General features: G+C 35.7%; 1 protein-coding gene across 1 annotated transcript; it reads left to right on the top strand.

The window, feature by feature from the left end:
• The first annotated feature begins 838 nt into the window (after positions 1 to 838).
• Positions 839 to 6,051, top strand: LOC143636861 (uncharacterized). Its single transcript, XM_077104345.1, has 4 exons — positions 839 to 1,000; positions 1,144 to 1,309; positions 1,406 to 1,572; positions 5,881 to 6,051. The coding sequence occupies exons 1-4, from the start codon at positions 839 to 841 to the stop codon at positions 6,049 to 6,051; spliced, it is 666 nt and encodes a 221-aa protein (XP_076960460.1).
• Positions 6,052 to 17,456: the final 11,405 nt, after the last annotated feature.

The raw sequence follows: 17,456 nt of genomic DNA, 5'->3' as shown, positions 1-17,456 counted from the left end.
TTTTGGACATATACCTTTCCGAGTATTCAATTCTTGGTTGGAAATGCCCGATTTTGTCCCGTTTGTGGAACATAAATGCTGAAAATTTCGGTTTGTAGGGCCGGCAGATTTGGCACTAGCTACAAAACGAAAATGGTTGACAGGATGCATCAAGGGGTGGCTAGTTTGCGCTAAATCTCAAGCGGAGAGGTCGTATGATTTTAGAAAAGCCGAGGTTGATCACCTTTTGGAGATAGCAGAATCGCGTACACTTTTACCACCCGAGGAGGATTATATATTGAAATGCAAGGCGATCGTGATGAGTTTGATCTTTTGAAAATGCGTGATATGCAACAAAAATCACGTGCTCGGTGGGCGATTGATGGAGATGATAACTGAAGATTTTTTCATCGAGTTTTGAACTCGAATCATAGCTGCAACCGGGTGCATGGTTTATACACAAACGGAGATTGGGTCACGAATCCAACGGTGATTAAAGATGATGTATACGATTTTTTTTCTAAAAAATTCTCAGAACCGGTATCCTCGAGGCCAGTTCTTGTTTGTCCAGAAATAGCTCGGTTGACAGGGGAAGAGGCAGATTGGTTGTTAAAACCATTTACATTGTATGAAATTAAAGAGGCAATATGGTATTGTGCCGGTGATAGGGCTCCGGGTCCTTTAAATTTCTAATGAGATGTTGGGGCAGTTTCCATGGTGATTTTATGAGGATTTTCAACGACCTATACCAGAGCGTTCCGTTTAGTCGGGGCTGCATGTCGTTAGTAGATTTTAGACCTATAAGCCTAATTGGCTATATCAATAAAGCCATCTCTAAAGTTTTGGTGGCCCGGTTAAGATGGCTATTAATAAACTTATTTATGAGGAACAATCGGCGATTCTAGCAAATAGAAGCATTCTCGATGGCCCGTTGATAATTAACGAGCTGATAGCATGGCTAAACAAGTCTAATAAGAAATGGTTGATTTTCAAGGTATATATCGACAAGGCTTACGACTCGGTAAGTTGGGAATATGTGGACTCAATTATGGATCAAATGGGGTTTCCGGAGTTGTGGAGGAGATGGGTTATGGCGATTTTATGTTCTGCTAGAGCGTCGGTGTTAGTTAATGGTTCGCTAACCCGAGAATTTTCATGTTTTAGGGGTATACGACAAGGGGACCTGCTCTCCCATTTCTTATTGCAATGGAAGGGTTATCGGAAATGATGAAAAAAGCGAGGTCGATCGGGTTATTTCGAGGGCTTAGCAGGGGATATAATGGGCCGTATCTTTCTCACTTCATGTATGCAGATGACGTGATCTTTATAGGTAAGTGGGACAGGATCAATGCCATCAATTTAAAAAGAATTCTCAGGTGTTTTAATGTGGTTTCTGGGCTCAAAGTTAATCTTTCTAAGTGAAAAGTGTTTGGTACTAAGGTGGATGATGGGGAATTGGTGGATATGGCCAATACACTACGGTGTGGTGTTGGTGGATTTCCATTCTGTTACCTTGGATTGAATGTGGGTGGAAACATGAATCTCATTAAGGCGTGGGACCCAGTGGTGGATTTATTTAAGAAACGGCTCTTGGTTTGGAAAGCGAAAACTATGTCATTTGGGGGGAGACTAACTGTGATAAGTTCGGTACTTAATGCATTGCCGACCTATTTTTTTCATTATATCGTGCACCACATGGGGTCATAAAAAAACTGGAGAGGTTAAGAATAATATTTTTTTGGGGCGGCACATATGATAAAGCGAAGGTGAATTGGGTTGCATGGCATAAAGTGATCGGCCCTTTGGAAAAAGGTGGGCTTGGTCTGGGCTCATTACGGGAGGCGAATTTGGCAATGTTAGCAAAGTGGTGGTGGAGGTTTAAAGGAGAAAAAAATGGGCTTTGGAGAAACGTGGTTTGGTCGATTCATAATATGGCTAGATCTTGGAACTTTATTCCGTGTAGGTTGTCTTTGGCGAGCCCATGGCGGAATATTGGTAAACTTCAATTGGATTTCAACTCGTTGAATATTAGTTTGTGGTCGAATATGAGATTTGTTGTCGGTGACAGGGTGATTCCTTTATTTTTGATTGATAACTGGGCCGAGGAGGAATCGTTAAGGAACCGTTTTCTGGTTCTTTTTTTCCATTGAAAAAATAAATAGGCGAGGGTTGCAGACCGTTTGATCATGTATGAAGGTGAGGTATGTGGGGTGTGGAACTAGGCAAGACAACCGATGTCGATGGAAGAGTTGGATGAATTGAGATCGCTCCTTACAATATGTGAAAGGGTTCGAATTGGGTCAAGCAAAGATAGGTTGTGTTGGGATTTAAATGGGTCAAATGAGTTCTCTGTGAAGAGTCTAAAACAAAAAATGGAGGATCAGGTCCAAATATCTCCAGGTTATTCATTTTCTTGGAATTATTGGGTCTCAAAAAAGTGTGTGCACTTGCAAGGCGATCGGGCTTGGAGAGGTTATCGACTTTGGTGGCCTTGGCAAGGAGGAACATCCATCATGGGTCCGTTTTATGCCCCATGTGTGGGGAGTTATACGAAACTGTGGAGCATATTTTTATTTCGTGTCTGTTAGTGCAAGATGTTTGGCAAGTTATCTCATCTTAGTATGCGCAATCTTCGGTATACGCTTTTTGCGTTCAAGATTTATTGGAGTTATACATGTATTCGGGCTTCGCAAAGGTAAAAAGGAAAGTCTGGCATGCAATCTGTCTTGTATCGATATGGAGCATTTGGAAAGCTAGTAACGAGTTATTTTTAACGCGAGACCAGTTCATCTCGCAAGTGTGGTGGGGGATATAAAGACGCTTGGTTATTTATAGGTGAAGAATCTGTCTAGGTTGTCTAACTTATCCTGGGAGGGTTGGTGTAGGTTTAATATGTAACCGTAAAAGCTAGGTGTTTTGTACTGTTGGGTTCTTTTTTGGTGGATGTAAAGTTGGTCATGTTAACCAGTTATACTTATATAAATGAAATTTTTAGTTGACGTTTAAAAAAAATATTATTTACGATAAAACTTTGATGATAAATTAAAGAGATATTTATCTTTTGCAAGAACACACCCGATCATCATCAAAATCCCAAATCTCTATTTAGTATAGTTCCGTTATTCAAATTATATTTATTTCCGCAATTATTCTTTATTTGGATATCTCGTCGTTTTTCCCGAAGAGCTTGATCTCCTTTTATATCTTAACGAATCATTATCTCTTGCTTAATTGCTAAGGTGAGTATTTCACTCCCCTTTGTACTTATTTTAAACCTTTTGGGGACATATGTGTACGTTATCTATTTACCTATTATATAGTATTTGTAACATCTTGTTTTATCGTTTCGGTTAATAAAATAAAATATGAGTTATTATGAGTCGGGCTAGTGTTGGGTTAAATATATATGGTTACTGGACTTGGATTAAAAAGGAAGGAAGAAAAGACCATGGGCTTAAGCCCATGACCCATGATATAAATACCATAATTAACCATTAATTCATTCATTCTCATCCATTCCATCACCACCTAAAACACACACTTAAGCTCTCTCTCATATTTCTCTCTTTCTCTAACCGAAACCAAGAAGGAAAACCGAGCATTTATCCAAGGTAACAATAGTATGATATCATATGGACCCAAACCCGTTAGATCTAGTCGCGAAACGATGAACCGAAAACCTCAACCGTTAAAGTCACGAGATCCGGAGGGAATCGGGTATAAACCGATCAAAAGACGAGTTTAGGGGTCAACCTAGCTAGGATCTGGATCGAACAGGAAGAAAAACGATGAAAACGGTGGAAAAACGAGTGAGATCTCGCTTTTCCGGCGAGATCTCGTTTTTCCGGCAATGATGGCGCCGGAAAGCGGCGTGGAATTTAAGGAATGCCAGAGAATGTTTCTGACATTCTCTGACCTAACCCTAATTCGTTACGGAAAAACAAAGAATAAGCAGCCAATTCGTTATACCAATTCGTTAAGGGAGAATGACGAATTAACCCCAATTCATTAAGAGAGAATAACGAACTAACCTAAATTCGTTAATGCCATTCCTTAAGTGAGGGACGAATGAGCCTCATTCATTATAGAGTTCATTCATTAGACAGACCAAACGAATGAGTCAATTCGTTATGAAGATTAGTTCGTTATAAGGGTCAATTCGTTATGAAGGTCAGTTTGTTATAAGGGCCAATTCATTATGAAGGTCAGTTCATTATAGGGGTCCATTGGACCCTGCTAGGAGCTGACGCCCGGGCTCTGCCCCTTGGACCCTGAAGGTCAGCTCGACCCCAGCCAGGGGCTATGCCCCTTGGACCCTACTAGGGGCTGCCGCCCCTAGAACCCCGCTTCTAGGGGAGCTGCCCCCGGACCCCCGTTAGTTTAGGGTTATAATTAAACTAGAAACGCGATATGGGTAGTGATAGATAATTGATACATATAATTGTTATACAGTTGGTCGCGCACAACTAAAGAAAGGAATAACCATTAACAGTGAACGTAACCGAGTTCATGTGAGTTTCTTGGCCCATTTCCTTGTTATGTTTTTGGGGCTATGTGCATACTCAATGTGAATGTTAATACACTTACCTTAAATGGTAAGTGTATGCTATGATGACTGATGTGATAGTATGTATGAATGTTATGAATGTATGTCTGTCGGTCCTTGAACGATCTTCGGATATTGCACGTATCGCCAGGAAAGGTGTGTCTTATATAAGATGCATGAATGATGTACGAATGAGTAAGAATATATATAGGAACGTATATAATAGAATGTATGTATGAAGAAGCGTATGAATGGTTGAATAGATACAGAAGGAAGGGACCAGACCCTAATAATATCTGGGATAGAGAAGGAAGGGACCAGACCCTAATAATATCTGAGAGAGAGTAGGAAGGGACCAGACCCTAATTATATCTGAGATAGAGAAGGAATGGACCATACCCTAAAAATATCTGAGATGGTAAAGATACTTATGTATGTATTATGAATGTATGAAAGTATGAAAGATAGAAATAAAGTATGTATGTACGAATGAAAGAAAGATAACAGGCTAATTATGTATTATGTATCTACGGATACTTATATATAAATATGTGAATGTATTGTATGTTTCCTGATTAACTAGAACTCACTCAGCGTAGCTGACTTTTAGTATGCACGCAGGTGAGTAGGATGAGACAGCTGGCGTGAAGGGGGACATATGGCAGATGAATAAAGAAGATGGCATCTGAAGACTCATTTGCTAATGTTTGAACTAAAAGACATGTTTTAAGTTATGTTTTAAAGACAAGTTATGGTTGTTTTGTAATGAATGTTGAAGTTTTATATATTCCGCGAAAGTTTTAATTAACTCTGATATTTAGAACTGTGTTTATGAGTAAATCCAACGCTAAAGTAGGGCACCGGGATTGGGGCCTTACAGTATTCAACCGCAACTGTTTATCCTTGTGTGTATATCAGTTTATGCCTAGCTTGCTATTTGTTTACTTGCTTTGTTTTACCGCATTCGGAGAGGTCCATCATTAATCTATGATTATACGACAGTCGTAGTGGCCAACGTCCAATCGCATGACAATGGATTCACCGACAACCCATCTTTGGTAACCAATGCCCGATTTGCATGGCAACAGTTTAGCCCTTTCTTTATTATCTATGTGAATTGTTTATATGCTATGACTTAATTGTTTATCTCACAAGCTTGGTTTTAAAAAGCGTGAAGCGCACAAGGGTCAAAAACTAAGGCGTAAAGCGTGAAGCGCAAAAGCGGCGAGCTTTCCGTACGTGAGGCGCAAACTGCTCATGTAAAATTTTTTTATGTATCCCATATATTTTTTAGCATCACTACCCAATATATAGCTTTATATATGATTTAGTATATATTTTACCTATAAGTATAGGCTCAAAAGCCTAGTGTACAACGTCCGGATGCACAAAACGTTGTCGTGTACATGAAGCGTGCGCTTTTTGCGCTTTTTTGTGCGCTTTTTGGTGCGCTTTTTGCGCCTCTGCTGCGTTTCTTGTACAGAGTGCGCCTTATGTACACAAAAGCGATGGAGCCTGCGCCTTAGGGCGCTTTGCGCTTTTTTGCGCTTTAAGCGCGCTTTTTAAAACCAAGCTCACAGGAACAGTTTGCGTTTTCTCTTATATATTATTATTTTAGTGTCAAAATCTGGTGTTTTGCTCACTCAACCATTAGTTGACAAAATTATTTATATTTTATGCGCAGATGCAGGTTATCGTATGAATTGAATGCAAGTTGGTGAAGACTTAGTGATGAATTTACGTTAGAAGAATTTTAATCAAGATCATTAGAAATATAAATTTGTATTTGTTGTATTTTATGTATTATGTACTTGTTTGTATTCTATTTATGTGAATTATTTTAATTTAAATAAATAGATATTTTCTCCTTCATAATTACATGATAGTACCTTGAGAGCTGTGAGCAATCAGCTCACGCCCCGGCATTTCCGTCTTAGATTGGGGTGTGACACACACATACATATATATATATATGTGTGTGTTTTTTTTTTTGAAAACTGATTCAAATTGCATAACTATTCAACTAAAGATCAATTGTAAAAAAATTTTGAAACAAGAGTTTAAAGGAAATAAACCTTGCTTTGTGTTGGATTTATTGGTTGCTCGTCCTAGTCGTCACGGTGAAATAACTAACGCACATAATAGAGTGTAATGGTTTTCTCTGTATCGCCTGTGAACCACAATAACTTGTTATCTTTCAAATACCACTTTCATCCAATAAATGCCATTATGCGTTAAGCAAATTTGAACAAATAGTCTCGGCCCTTTTATTTTATATATGTTTTGTGTTGTGTATAGAAAGCAATAAATAATCGACATTTAATATCATCCTTCATAACAAATTCAATATGGATTTCTACATCTAAACATCAGATTGTACTAATTAAGTGCACATAATCAATTATATATGCAACAGAGAAAACATGTTTTGTAAGAATTCAGTTCAGATTTTACAAATCGGGTATCAAAATACTTAAATAGTACCCCCATCAATTTTGATTTGATCTTTTTACATAAAGTCAAACTGTGTCTTTCAAATACTAAAGATATAATTATTAATCTAAAGGTTATTAATAAATAAAGTTGTGTAGATAAAATTTAATAGTAAATAATGTGATATTTGATATAGATGGCGGCGTGGCAATGTTAAAAAAGAAGTGATATATTTTTATTATAAAAGACTGGGATAAAAGATGACAACTAATTCCAAATAGTAGAGATAATTGGTTGTTTGTTCTTCTCATCTCTCTTTCTTAAGACCTATTTCCCATCCCTTTCTATATTATTGTTTTGATTTCTCTTTGTAATGTATCCATTGAATAAATTGAATCACAAAATTACTTCATATTTTATTAACCTTCCGTTGTGTTAATTTGAATACACATTAGTGCTTTCCTTGTTTCGCCTACATGAATGGCGGATTAATCGATACCCGAAATCATCGCTAATCTCCAGACCATGCTCGAGAATACTAATCGTATGCAAATTCTTTGAAACAAATCTCTACAACTTTGGATAAACAGGACTCGCGTCTTCTCCAAATGGGGGATCACATTCAACATCAGGCTGACTGCTTTGAGCATGTAAGCTCTAATCCATCGAGGTTGACTGACTCTCTTAACATTGAGGAACACTCGGTTCCAAATCATTATTAGCATCTAGGGCTCGAGACTACTATTCTTCCGATTTTTGGTTCAATCGCATCTGGGATTGAGGTTATTACTACCTAGTCGGATGTTGTCACATTAACTCTAGCTCCCATGGTTAACCAAATTGGTAATGGTCACATCACGTTCCAATCCACCAATAATGACTATGCTCTCTAGGTGTTTGATGAAATGCCTAATAATATTGCCACTGAAATTGACGATGAATACCCTCACACCCTTGATGATGAGGTATTATATATCAAATCTTAATCCATGGTTGATGTTAATGAGTACGTAGGAGTAAAGGATAATCAACTGGATATCTCGGATTTCTTTTTTGTGCTTGAACGTGTGAAACCTTATATATATATATAGAGAGAGAGAGAGATCCTCCCGTGTTACGGGAGTTTATTTAAAGTTTTGTTTAAATCGATTTGCTATTTTATGATGATTATTTTATTTTTTAACGTTGCTTTGTTTTAATTTAATACATATATATAGATATATATATTAGTTTGTTATTATATTTTTTAACGTTTGGGTTTTATCAGTTGAGATGTTTAGGTATTTTAGATTTTTAACGAACAAATATAAACGAACACGAGCATTTTGATTATTTTAAATGTACAAACATGAACACAATTATTCGTCTAAGGAAAAAAGAGGCGTTGATCATGTAGTTGACGATGGTGGGTAGTATTGGAAGTTAACCAGCGATGGAGATGATAGACCAACAACGAAGAACATGCAAAGCATACAAATTAAATTAGGGTTTGATAACAAAAATGTTTATCATTAAATGGGATCTTAAAACCCATTTGAGGGCTATAAGAGTTTGGTAAGACACATAACCCGTGAAAATTTTCTTTGATAATTAAGGGGTTATTTCACAAATAAATAAGATGTTATAACCCGTTTAAGGGTTATCCGGTTTGGTGAGACCCATGACCCGTGAAAATTATTATTTGCTTATGAAATAGTTTTACAAATAAATAAGATGTTATAACCCATTTAAAGACTATTCGGGTTTGGTGAGACCCATACCCGCGAATTCGGGTCAAATGCATGAGAAGCCTCCATTTATAAATCAAGCAATCTGGTGGCTCTAAAGAATGGGAGTAACTACCTGAGAGCGACACCTAAGATTTTATGGTAAACAATTATATAGATAGTTAGATATGGAGTTGTTATGTCTTATAGAATTTATGATAATTAATCATATTTAATATAATTAAGAACAAAAATTAAAATGGTTTAAAAGGTTTTCAAAGTGTTTAACTTTTTAAATAAATTTTATTTAATTAAAACATTCATTGCTTTTTTTTAGTTAATTAAAAAAACAACATATGAAAAACGATGGTAATAATAATAATAATCCAAGATTTATTCTAGTGATTTGCATGGGAAAAAATCATGAATAAATTATCTTGATTATGAATGTTTTAAATGAGTATGCAATACTACAAGGGTGGTAAAAAGTATATTTGCATAGAAATGATCACATAAAATACATGAAACAAAAATTAAGATTAATTAATAATAATATATAAATATATAAATTTAAATAGAACAAAACCGAAAATTTAAAATTGGGTCGGTTTTTTGTGTTTGAAAATTAACGAATGTTACAGGATTCACAACTTTTAGATATTTCGTCCCGAAATTAAAATAAAAATAAATTTTAAAAGAAAACAACAATACATGTAGTTGTTAAAAGTTTAAACATTTTTATATATACATATTTATATAAAAAAAATAATGCCGATCTTTGAATGAACCGAAAGACGCCACAAATGAAAAATATGACAAGGACACTTACATACCCGCGAATTCGGGTTTGGTGAGACCCATACCCGCGAATACAGGTAAAATGCATGAGAAGCCTCCATTTATAAATCAAACAATCTGGTGGCTCTAAAGAATGGGAGGAACAACCTGAGAGCGACACCTAGGATTTTATGGTAGACAATTATATAGATAGTATATATATATATATATATATATATATATATATAGAGAGAGAGAGAGAGAGAGAGAGAGCAAAGTTAGAATAAAAAGACAATCTTTCCTAAGAAGTGTAGGAAATGATATATACCCTTTGATAAAATATAACACATAAGGGTAAAATTATCCATAGGATTTTATTATTTTTGGAAAATAGAATTACTAGTAATTATAATACCTATTTTTTCTCTTCCATGTCCCAATTTCTCTAAAAAACAAATAAAAAAAAAACCACGACCTAATTAAAATCAGCGGCTACATGTTCATCTCCATATCTCAATCTCTATTTGATTTTGAACAATTAAGAGTATTCCAAGGCTCCACCACTCAATTCCAAGTTAGTATTGTTTAATTTTTCGGCATGTTCTTCCACCAAGGATTCTAGTTCCATTTTTATATGGTTAAAGAATAGGTTCGCCGGATCGTCGAGAATCACGGTGGCAAGAAGGCGGTGTGCGGCGACAATGAGGGTGGCGGTGCTGCATCGGGTTTTTTTTAGCGGTGGTGATAAATCGATATTGGGTAAAAACCCCACTTGAGATTTTGACTTTAGGGTTTATAGTAGGGTTTGCGTGAACATAAATTGTGTATAGATCTTGATTGGACCGATTATTGGGGTTGATGCTCAGTTAGATTCCCGTTCCCTTCGATCGTTAGTTCATGTAACATCCTAAAATTCGAATAATAATATTTTATATTTATTGTTATGACGGAAAAGTTTACTTGAGTTAATAATTAAATGGTAGAATAGTAAAGATGGTAAGATAGGTAGATAAATTAGATGGAGGTAATTATGGACCAAAAAGGAAAGATGGACCTTAGGTCCATGGGCTTAAGGGAGTATAAATACCCCTTAAACCCTAATCCTTTCCATTTCCATTCATAATATCCATCATATTCTCTCTACACCTTAAAAACACACACACAAGACCCCATATACGGCCGCGAGCTAGAGGAAGAAGAACCGAGATCAAATCAAGTCTTTTATTGATAGATCTTTGGTGTACAAGCTATTTACAAGCTAAATAGAAGATCATAGTCCATAAACAAGCTAATCCGTAGCCTAGTAACGTCCAAAGGTATGTTCTTTATGATTAAAGGTTACGTTTTTGTGAACGGTTTGCCATGAAACTTAACCCTAGAGTAGATCGGGTCTAGATGTTTCATAAAAATGCAAACTTGATGGTTTAAAATGAACCCAATGGACTTATGACAACATACGACTCACAAATGAACCCTAGACCTAGCCTAGAACGTTTTAAATGTATAAAGATCCAAGCTTTATGGCTAAAACGAAGTAGATCTAGATAATGGGTTAGTGACGGGTGTAAAACGGTTGGTATGAATAGATAAGGTAGTTGAAATTCTGGTTATAAACCATAAAACAGTAACAGTGATGAGTATAAAAATGATTAGGATGGAGAAATGAATTGAAAATATTGGACCTGAGTGTTTTCGGCCAAATTTGGAAACCCTGGGTCAAACCTTATGTTCTCGGTCAACGGGCGGACACCAAGAGTTCTCGGTAAGGGTTCTCGGTCAAACAAGATTTCGGTCAAACATGTTTTCGGTCAAACATTGATTTCGGTCAGACATGTTTTCGGCCAAACATGTTTTCGGTCAAACATGGAATTCGATCAAACATTATGGTTCTCGGTCAACACAATGGTTCTCCGTTTTGAGTTCTCGGCCACCCTGTTTCTGTTTGACCTTGGGCCCGAACCCAATTGGGCCAACTAGTGGATAGTTGGGCCTGACCTAGATAGGTCCGCTTAATGTAAAGCCCATATCTGATTTAAAGCAAATAAGCCCAACTTAGATAATAACTTAAATGTTAATGGAAAATGTGTTAAGACAGTTAATGAAAATAAAATTTTTCATTAACCCCAGCCAGGGGCTCTGCCCCTTGGACCCCGCTAGGGGCTGCCGCCCCTAGAACCCTGCTGCCAGGGGCGCTTCCCCCGGACCCCCCGTTCGTTGTGGGTTATATAAAGATAGAAATACGATATGAGTAGAAATAGTTAATTGATACATGTACATATTATACAGTTAGCCGTGCACAGCTCAAGAAAGGGATTAGGATTAACGGTGAACGTAACCGCATTCAGGTGAGTTTCTAGCCCCATTTCCTTGTTATGTTTTCGGGGCTATGTGCATACTCAATGTGATATTTAATACACTTACCTTAACTGGTAAGTGTATGCCTTATATGGTCTATATGTTATGTATGTATATCTTAAACGTGAATGAAAGCTTGTCGGTATGTGAATGATATTCGGATATTGCACATGCTAACAAGGGAGGTATGCTTAGGATAGATGAATGTGTATGATAGATATATGTACAATATATGAATGATTAAAGAAAGTATGAATGTTATGGGTATGTAAAGACAGTATGTACGAAGAGGAAGAAAGAGGGACCAGACCCTAATAATATTTGAGATAAAGAAGGAGGGACCAGACCCTTTATAATATCTGAGATAGAGAAGTAAAAAGGGACCAGACCCTAATAATATCTGAGATAGACATGAAAGGGATCAGACCCTAATAATATCTGAGATGACAAAGGAAAGAGGGACCAGACCCTAATAATATCTGAGATAGAAAAGGAAGGGATCATACCCTAATAATATCCGAGATAGAAAAGGACGGTAAATTAAATAGTATGAAAGTAATAAAGTATGAATGTATGTATGAAATTATGTAATGAAAGTAAGTTAGTAAAGTAATTATTATGTATCTTCGGATGCATAATTGAAGGTAAGTGTATGTATTATACGATATATGATTAACTAGAACTCACTCAGCGTAGCTGACTTTTAGTATGCACGCAGGTGAGTAGGATGAGACAGCTCGCTTGAGGGGGACACGTGGCATTGAATAAGGGGCTGGCATCGGAAGACTCAAGACGATTATGTTTAATGTTATGTTATTTTGAAAGACATGAATGTTTATTTTAAGACTAGTGATGGATTAACGTGATATTTTATGAATGTTTTTATATTCCGTGTATGTTTTTATTAACTCTGATGATTAGAACTATGTTGATGAGTAAATCTAACGTCCAAATGTGAGGTACCTGTAACGGGGCCTTACAGTTCAACTGGTTCTGAGAAGAAGAACAGTGGATTGGATTTGTTATTTGAGTTTAGTTTGAAATCAATCATTACGTGATTCTTCTTATGTGGGTCCTACTCGATCGGGTATACTGGATGATTTGAAACTACATCATGTCTACTAAACTCGGGTCCAGATCTACTGGATGATGACGACTGTGTTTTAGTTCATGTTTTGAAGATGTAGTTGTTTTTTAGATAATGTTTGAAGATGCGACTTTATTTTAGTTCTTTGTTTATCATATTGTGTTATTATACATCGTGTTGTGTTATTGTTTATTGTAATCATTTAAATAAATTTTAGTTTGTTTATAGTGTTTTAGTTCATACGATAGAATGCTTTTTTTTCCTTTGACGGATTATTTTTGTTAAAGACTTTTTGTAACATTGATTTAATGGATTGATGTGTTCCACCTCATTGTGGTAGTGTTTTTAGTGTTTCTTGTGTTTTTCTTCATCATGTTTAACATAGTGTGTTTTTGTTCATGAATATTGGTTATGACTTTTAATTCTTAGTTTGTATATAGAGTTTTTGTTTATTGCAATCATTCAAAGTTTAATATTCGTACTAGAACTAAAAGACGGTGGTTAAAATATTAAAGATCTAATACACACTGTAATATAGTTTATGATGTTCAAGATGGTGTGCTTTAGTTCTTAAATAGTTTTATTATATATATATATATAATTGTGTTTATTGTTCTTGGATCAAAAGCACACCGGGGTATAATTTATAATGATCAAAATAGTGTTTTTAGTTCTTAATATTCAAATTATTGTGTTTTAGTTCAAAATGTTGTTTAGGGATGTTCTTTGTATTATGCTTTAAATTTGTATTAAATATGATAATAATAGCTTCGTAGATGTTTCCATATATAATATAAAAAATGAGACGATTATGCCCCTATAGACTAAAAAAAACAAGTTATAAGATAAAACACACCATCAAAAAAACATACTTTCCATCCAGGCCCTTAGATCATCTAATCTAATGCACCAAATTTCTTCCTACGTTTTTTAGACACACTCAATTTCTTATTATAACCTCACCATATACACACATACACATATATATATATATAATCTTGGTAGATGGCTCAACAGAGAATCATATGATAGGCACCATTGTTTATGATGTTGTTGATTATTTGGTTGATTTAATAGTTATTAACTCATTTGCATGAAAGCAAGGGTTGGCTTGCAAATCATGTCCGAGTATCTCCTAGGAAATTCGTTTTCCTTGATGTCGGTATACTCAAGCTCCATTTTGGTAATTCTGCTATGGTTATTTGTTTTGTTGCTCCTTTGAATGTAGTTTCTCCTTCGGAATCCCCAGTTCCGGCATATCATATACCTATTAGTTTTGTTCGTGCTATTTAATACAAATTTGGTAGTTTTCTACTTGTTCATCCTGGTTCGATGGTTGAATTGCGACGAATCAATTCAAAGTCATGTTACTGGGCCAATCTTAGTTGCAACGTCTTATTTTCATCGGAATGACAAGCGGTTTCCACCAGTGGGTGAGGTTATTATGCATTCTCGTAACTTGGTTTTTGTACCGACTCCACCTGTTTTCACTCACATAGTGAAATAATCTAAACCTTTTATTGGGGTGTTCGGGGTTGTACAAATTATTGCAGATGAAATATCTAACGAGCAATACATATATGCACGAGTTGTTAAGGGGTTTCGTACAACTAACACTAATAATGTGGTTCTCAAGTTTCAAGTAGAAGACAAAAAACTTCGTTGGAAAGGAGGTACATCAGTATGATCTATTTTCCGGCTACAACTACTAACAAACAACAATCATCCACCACCACCTCTCCAAGCTTCTTCACTCATGTGCAACAAATAATCCATCCCTTATTGCTCATAAAAAAACTATATTGTACCATTTAAGTCCCAAAAAAGGGACACACACCTCACTAGGAAAGGTGGAACAACAACCTTGTTATTTTCTAGCAATGAACCGGGTTCCAAACTTTCGCCATTCATAGACATTGACTTGGCTCTTACAATATGTTTGCAATATTCTACTCCTAAATTGTTTGTTTTAAATACTGAACTGATACCACCCGACCCATACACAAACCTTACTGAAGAGTATATTCAGGTAGATCTGACACCTACACGTATAATTCTTATGGCTATTACAACCTATTGCAACTGTGGTAGATGTGCTATTGCTATGATTGGTCCTTGTTTAAAATTTGGGTATTGTATAAACCATATTTGGGTTTATTCACCACGGATACAGTTGTACCCCACTTTCAAATAGTGGATAAACACCTAAGTTGGACAGGAGTAACAACAATGATTATTAGGTATGATGCTGAAATGAGTTCACGCAATGCTGCACTAGTTTGCGTCCATAGTATAATTTCACTTCTGCATGCCACTTTCGGTTGTGAAAATTTGGCATGTGTCAATCTCCGTTCTTAATTTGTTGGTGAGTTAATTGGTTTTAGCATTAATGACGCAAAATGTTTAGTTTCAAGGTGGTCGGATCTGCAACCGATGACCCTTCTTTCCTTGGCAGGTATATATGAACACTCATGGTTTTGGATGGGTTTGAGGCTACCATTTTAGTAAATACAATTCCGAGGAACGCTTTTAAATATATTGGGAGAACCATTGACGGTTTATTACAGCCTTGGAAATATCGGGTCAACAATGAATATTGTAATATTTCATTATTATTATTTTTTTTATACGAAATATTATTACTCAAACGTTAAATATAAATTGTTTAAACTGAGTCATGACATATTTACATATATTTAAAATTATTAACGCACCAAAGAACTAAAATATAAAATAACACTTAATTATCATAATAAAACATATCATCACATATAACGTATAATTATTAATAATATAAATAGATGAACAAATAGAAGTTACATTAATGAATATAATAATTCTTAAACGGAAACTCTTGTGATCTTGTGGAAGAAGTAATACATGATTTTAGTGACTAAACAAAACGTAAGTATTTAGGGTGTCCCTTACGTGGGTGTTTAGTAAACTGGATAAGCATGGTTAAACTAGCCACACATACTTTAATACTAAGCATGTGTAACTAGATTATTTATATTAAGCAAACATTTATTTGGTTGCCATGTAATTTGTTAATTGCCACAAATTTTTAAGAGATTTCCACGTATCAAACTTGAGTCGGCCCGCCACCTTTATATAATAAGCACTCATTATGCATATGAATTCAACAAAGATCATCTAGTTCTAGTTGTGTGTTTCCCCTTGAACCAAAATATTGAGGGAAATATTAAATTAAGTGGTAGCAACTACACTAATTCAAGGTGTTAGGAAAACACGAGTCTTGAGTAGTTGAATAGAGTCACCAGCAATAGAAGTTTGAAGTAAATAAACATTTATGAGTGCAACTATCAGTTCAAAGGATAGACAAGGTGAATGCGTCTTACCTTTTTAGAATGTGAATACGCTTAACCTTTTTAATATCATGAACGTGTACTATTTTTTTAGTATTTACTCTTTTAGATTATGGAGGGTTATCCATATGTAAAGAGTTGAAAACTTATTTACATAAGGGTTGGTTCAAATCCTCTAAAACGTTTTGATACAAGGTAGTATTAGACACTCAGGCTACAATACACATGCGTCTGGATCCTTACATATATGAACAGTAGTGGGCACACTAAAGTCATACTACCCATGGGGCGCATAACCATCCCTGAAGTGGTTTGTTGACGGGTGGTCCTTCGGACAACCCTTAAGTGCTAAAAGAACATTAATAATCATACACTTAATGGTTTATTTTGTGGAATTGGATAACTACAGTGAAATGTTATTTCAGGTACAAAAGGCGTAAAACAAGTGGAAGTCATGCGTTGGAATGAAGCTAGCCGAAAAGGGGAGGTCATACGATGGAATATGGACGTTTAACAAGGAAATAAAAATGTTACCAAGACCTGCAACTTAGCTTATGGTAGCCACCATAAGCTACGGTGTCACCTGAAAACCAAACTGCCAGCGTATGGCAGTAGTAACCCACCTTGGCTTTTAAAAATCCACAGTAAGCTACGGTGGCCACCGTAGCTTATGGTGGGCTGAGTAAGAAAGTGTGACAACCCTTTTAAAGTCGTTTTTGAACGACTTGTAGGTATCCTTTCCATACTTTTCATCTGGAGACGATTTGAGGGCGATTTTGAGGTTCAAAAACCTTGTTTTGGGCTGTATAGTCATTGGATATCGGTTGTTGATCCATATGCACACTATAATCAAAGGGATGAAGAACCAAATTATGCTTGGTTAAGTTTTCTTGTGTTTTCCCTCGGATTTTAAGGTTTCATTTTGAATGTTTATGTGATTTATGTGATAGTAGTTTAATTTTTATGATTTCATTGCTATGGTGTTTATGTATTGATTGATAAAGTGCTTTTAGTTCTTTTTAGTCAATCAAACCAAACAATCAAATCATTGTTTATTTTCTGCATTTAGTTTAAATTAGTTAATCTGCAAAGCTACTTGGTAACACATTTTCCACAAAATCCCTGTGTTCGATACCCACTTGCTGCTATCTATTTAGTGTAATTGGTTTTTATTTGAGTTAGTCTACGACCTCACGTAAAATTTTTGCACCGTTGCCGGGGTAGTGCGCAACGTATGTTAACTTTTG

The sequence above is a fragment of the Bidens hawaiensis genome, unplaced genomic scaffold, assembly GCF_021521415.1.
Source record: "Bidens hawaiensis isolate Kalapana, Puna unplaced genomic scaffold, B.hawaiensis_p1.1 tig00008077_1, whole genome shotgun sequence".
NCBI classification, from domain to species: Eukaryota; Viridiplantae; Streptophyta; class Magnoliopsida; order Asterales; family Asteraceae; genus Bidens; species Bidens hawaiensis.
Note: the sequence above shows the minus strand (reverse complement) of the source record. Positions and strands in the feature narration are given on the sequence as shown.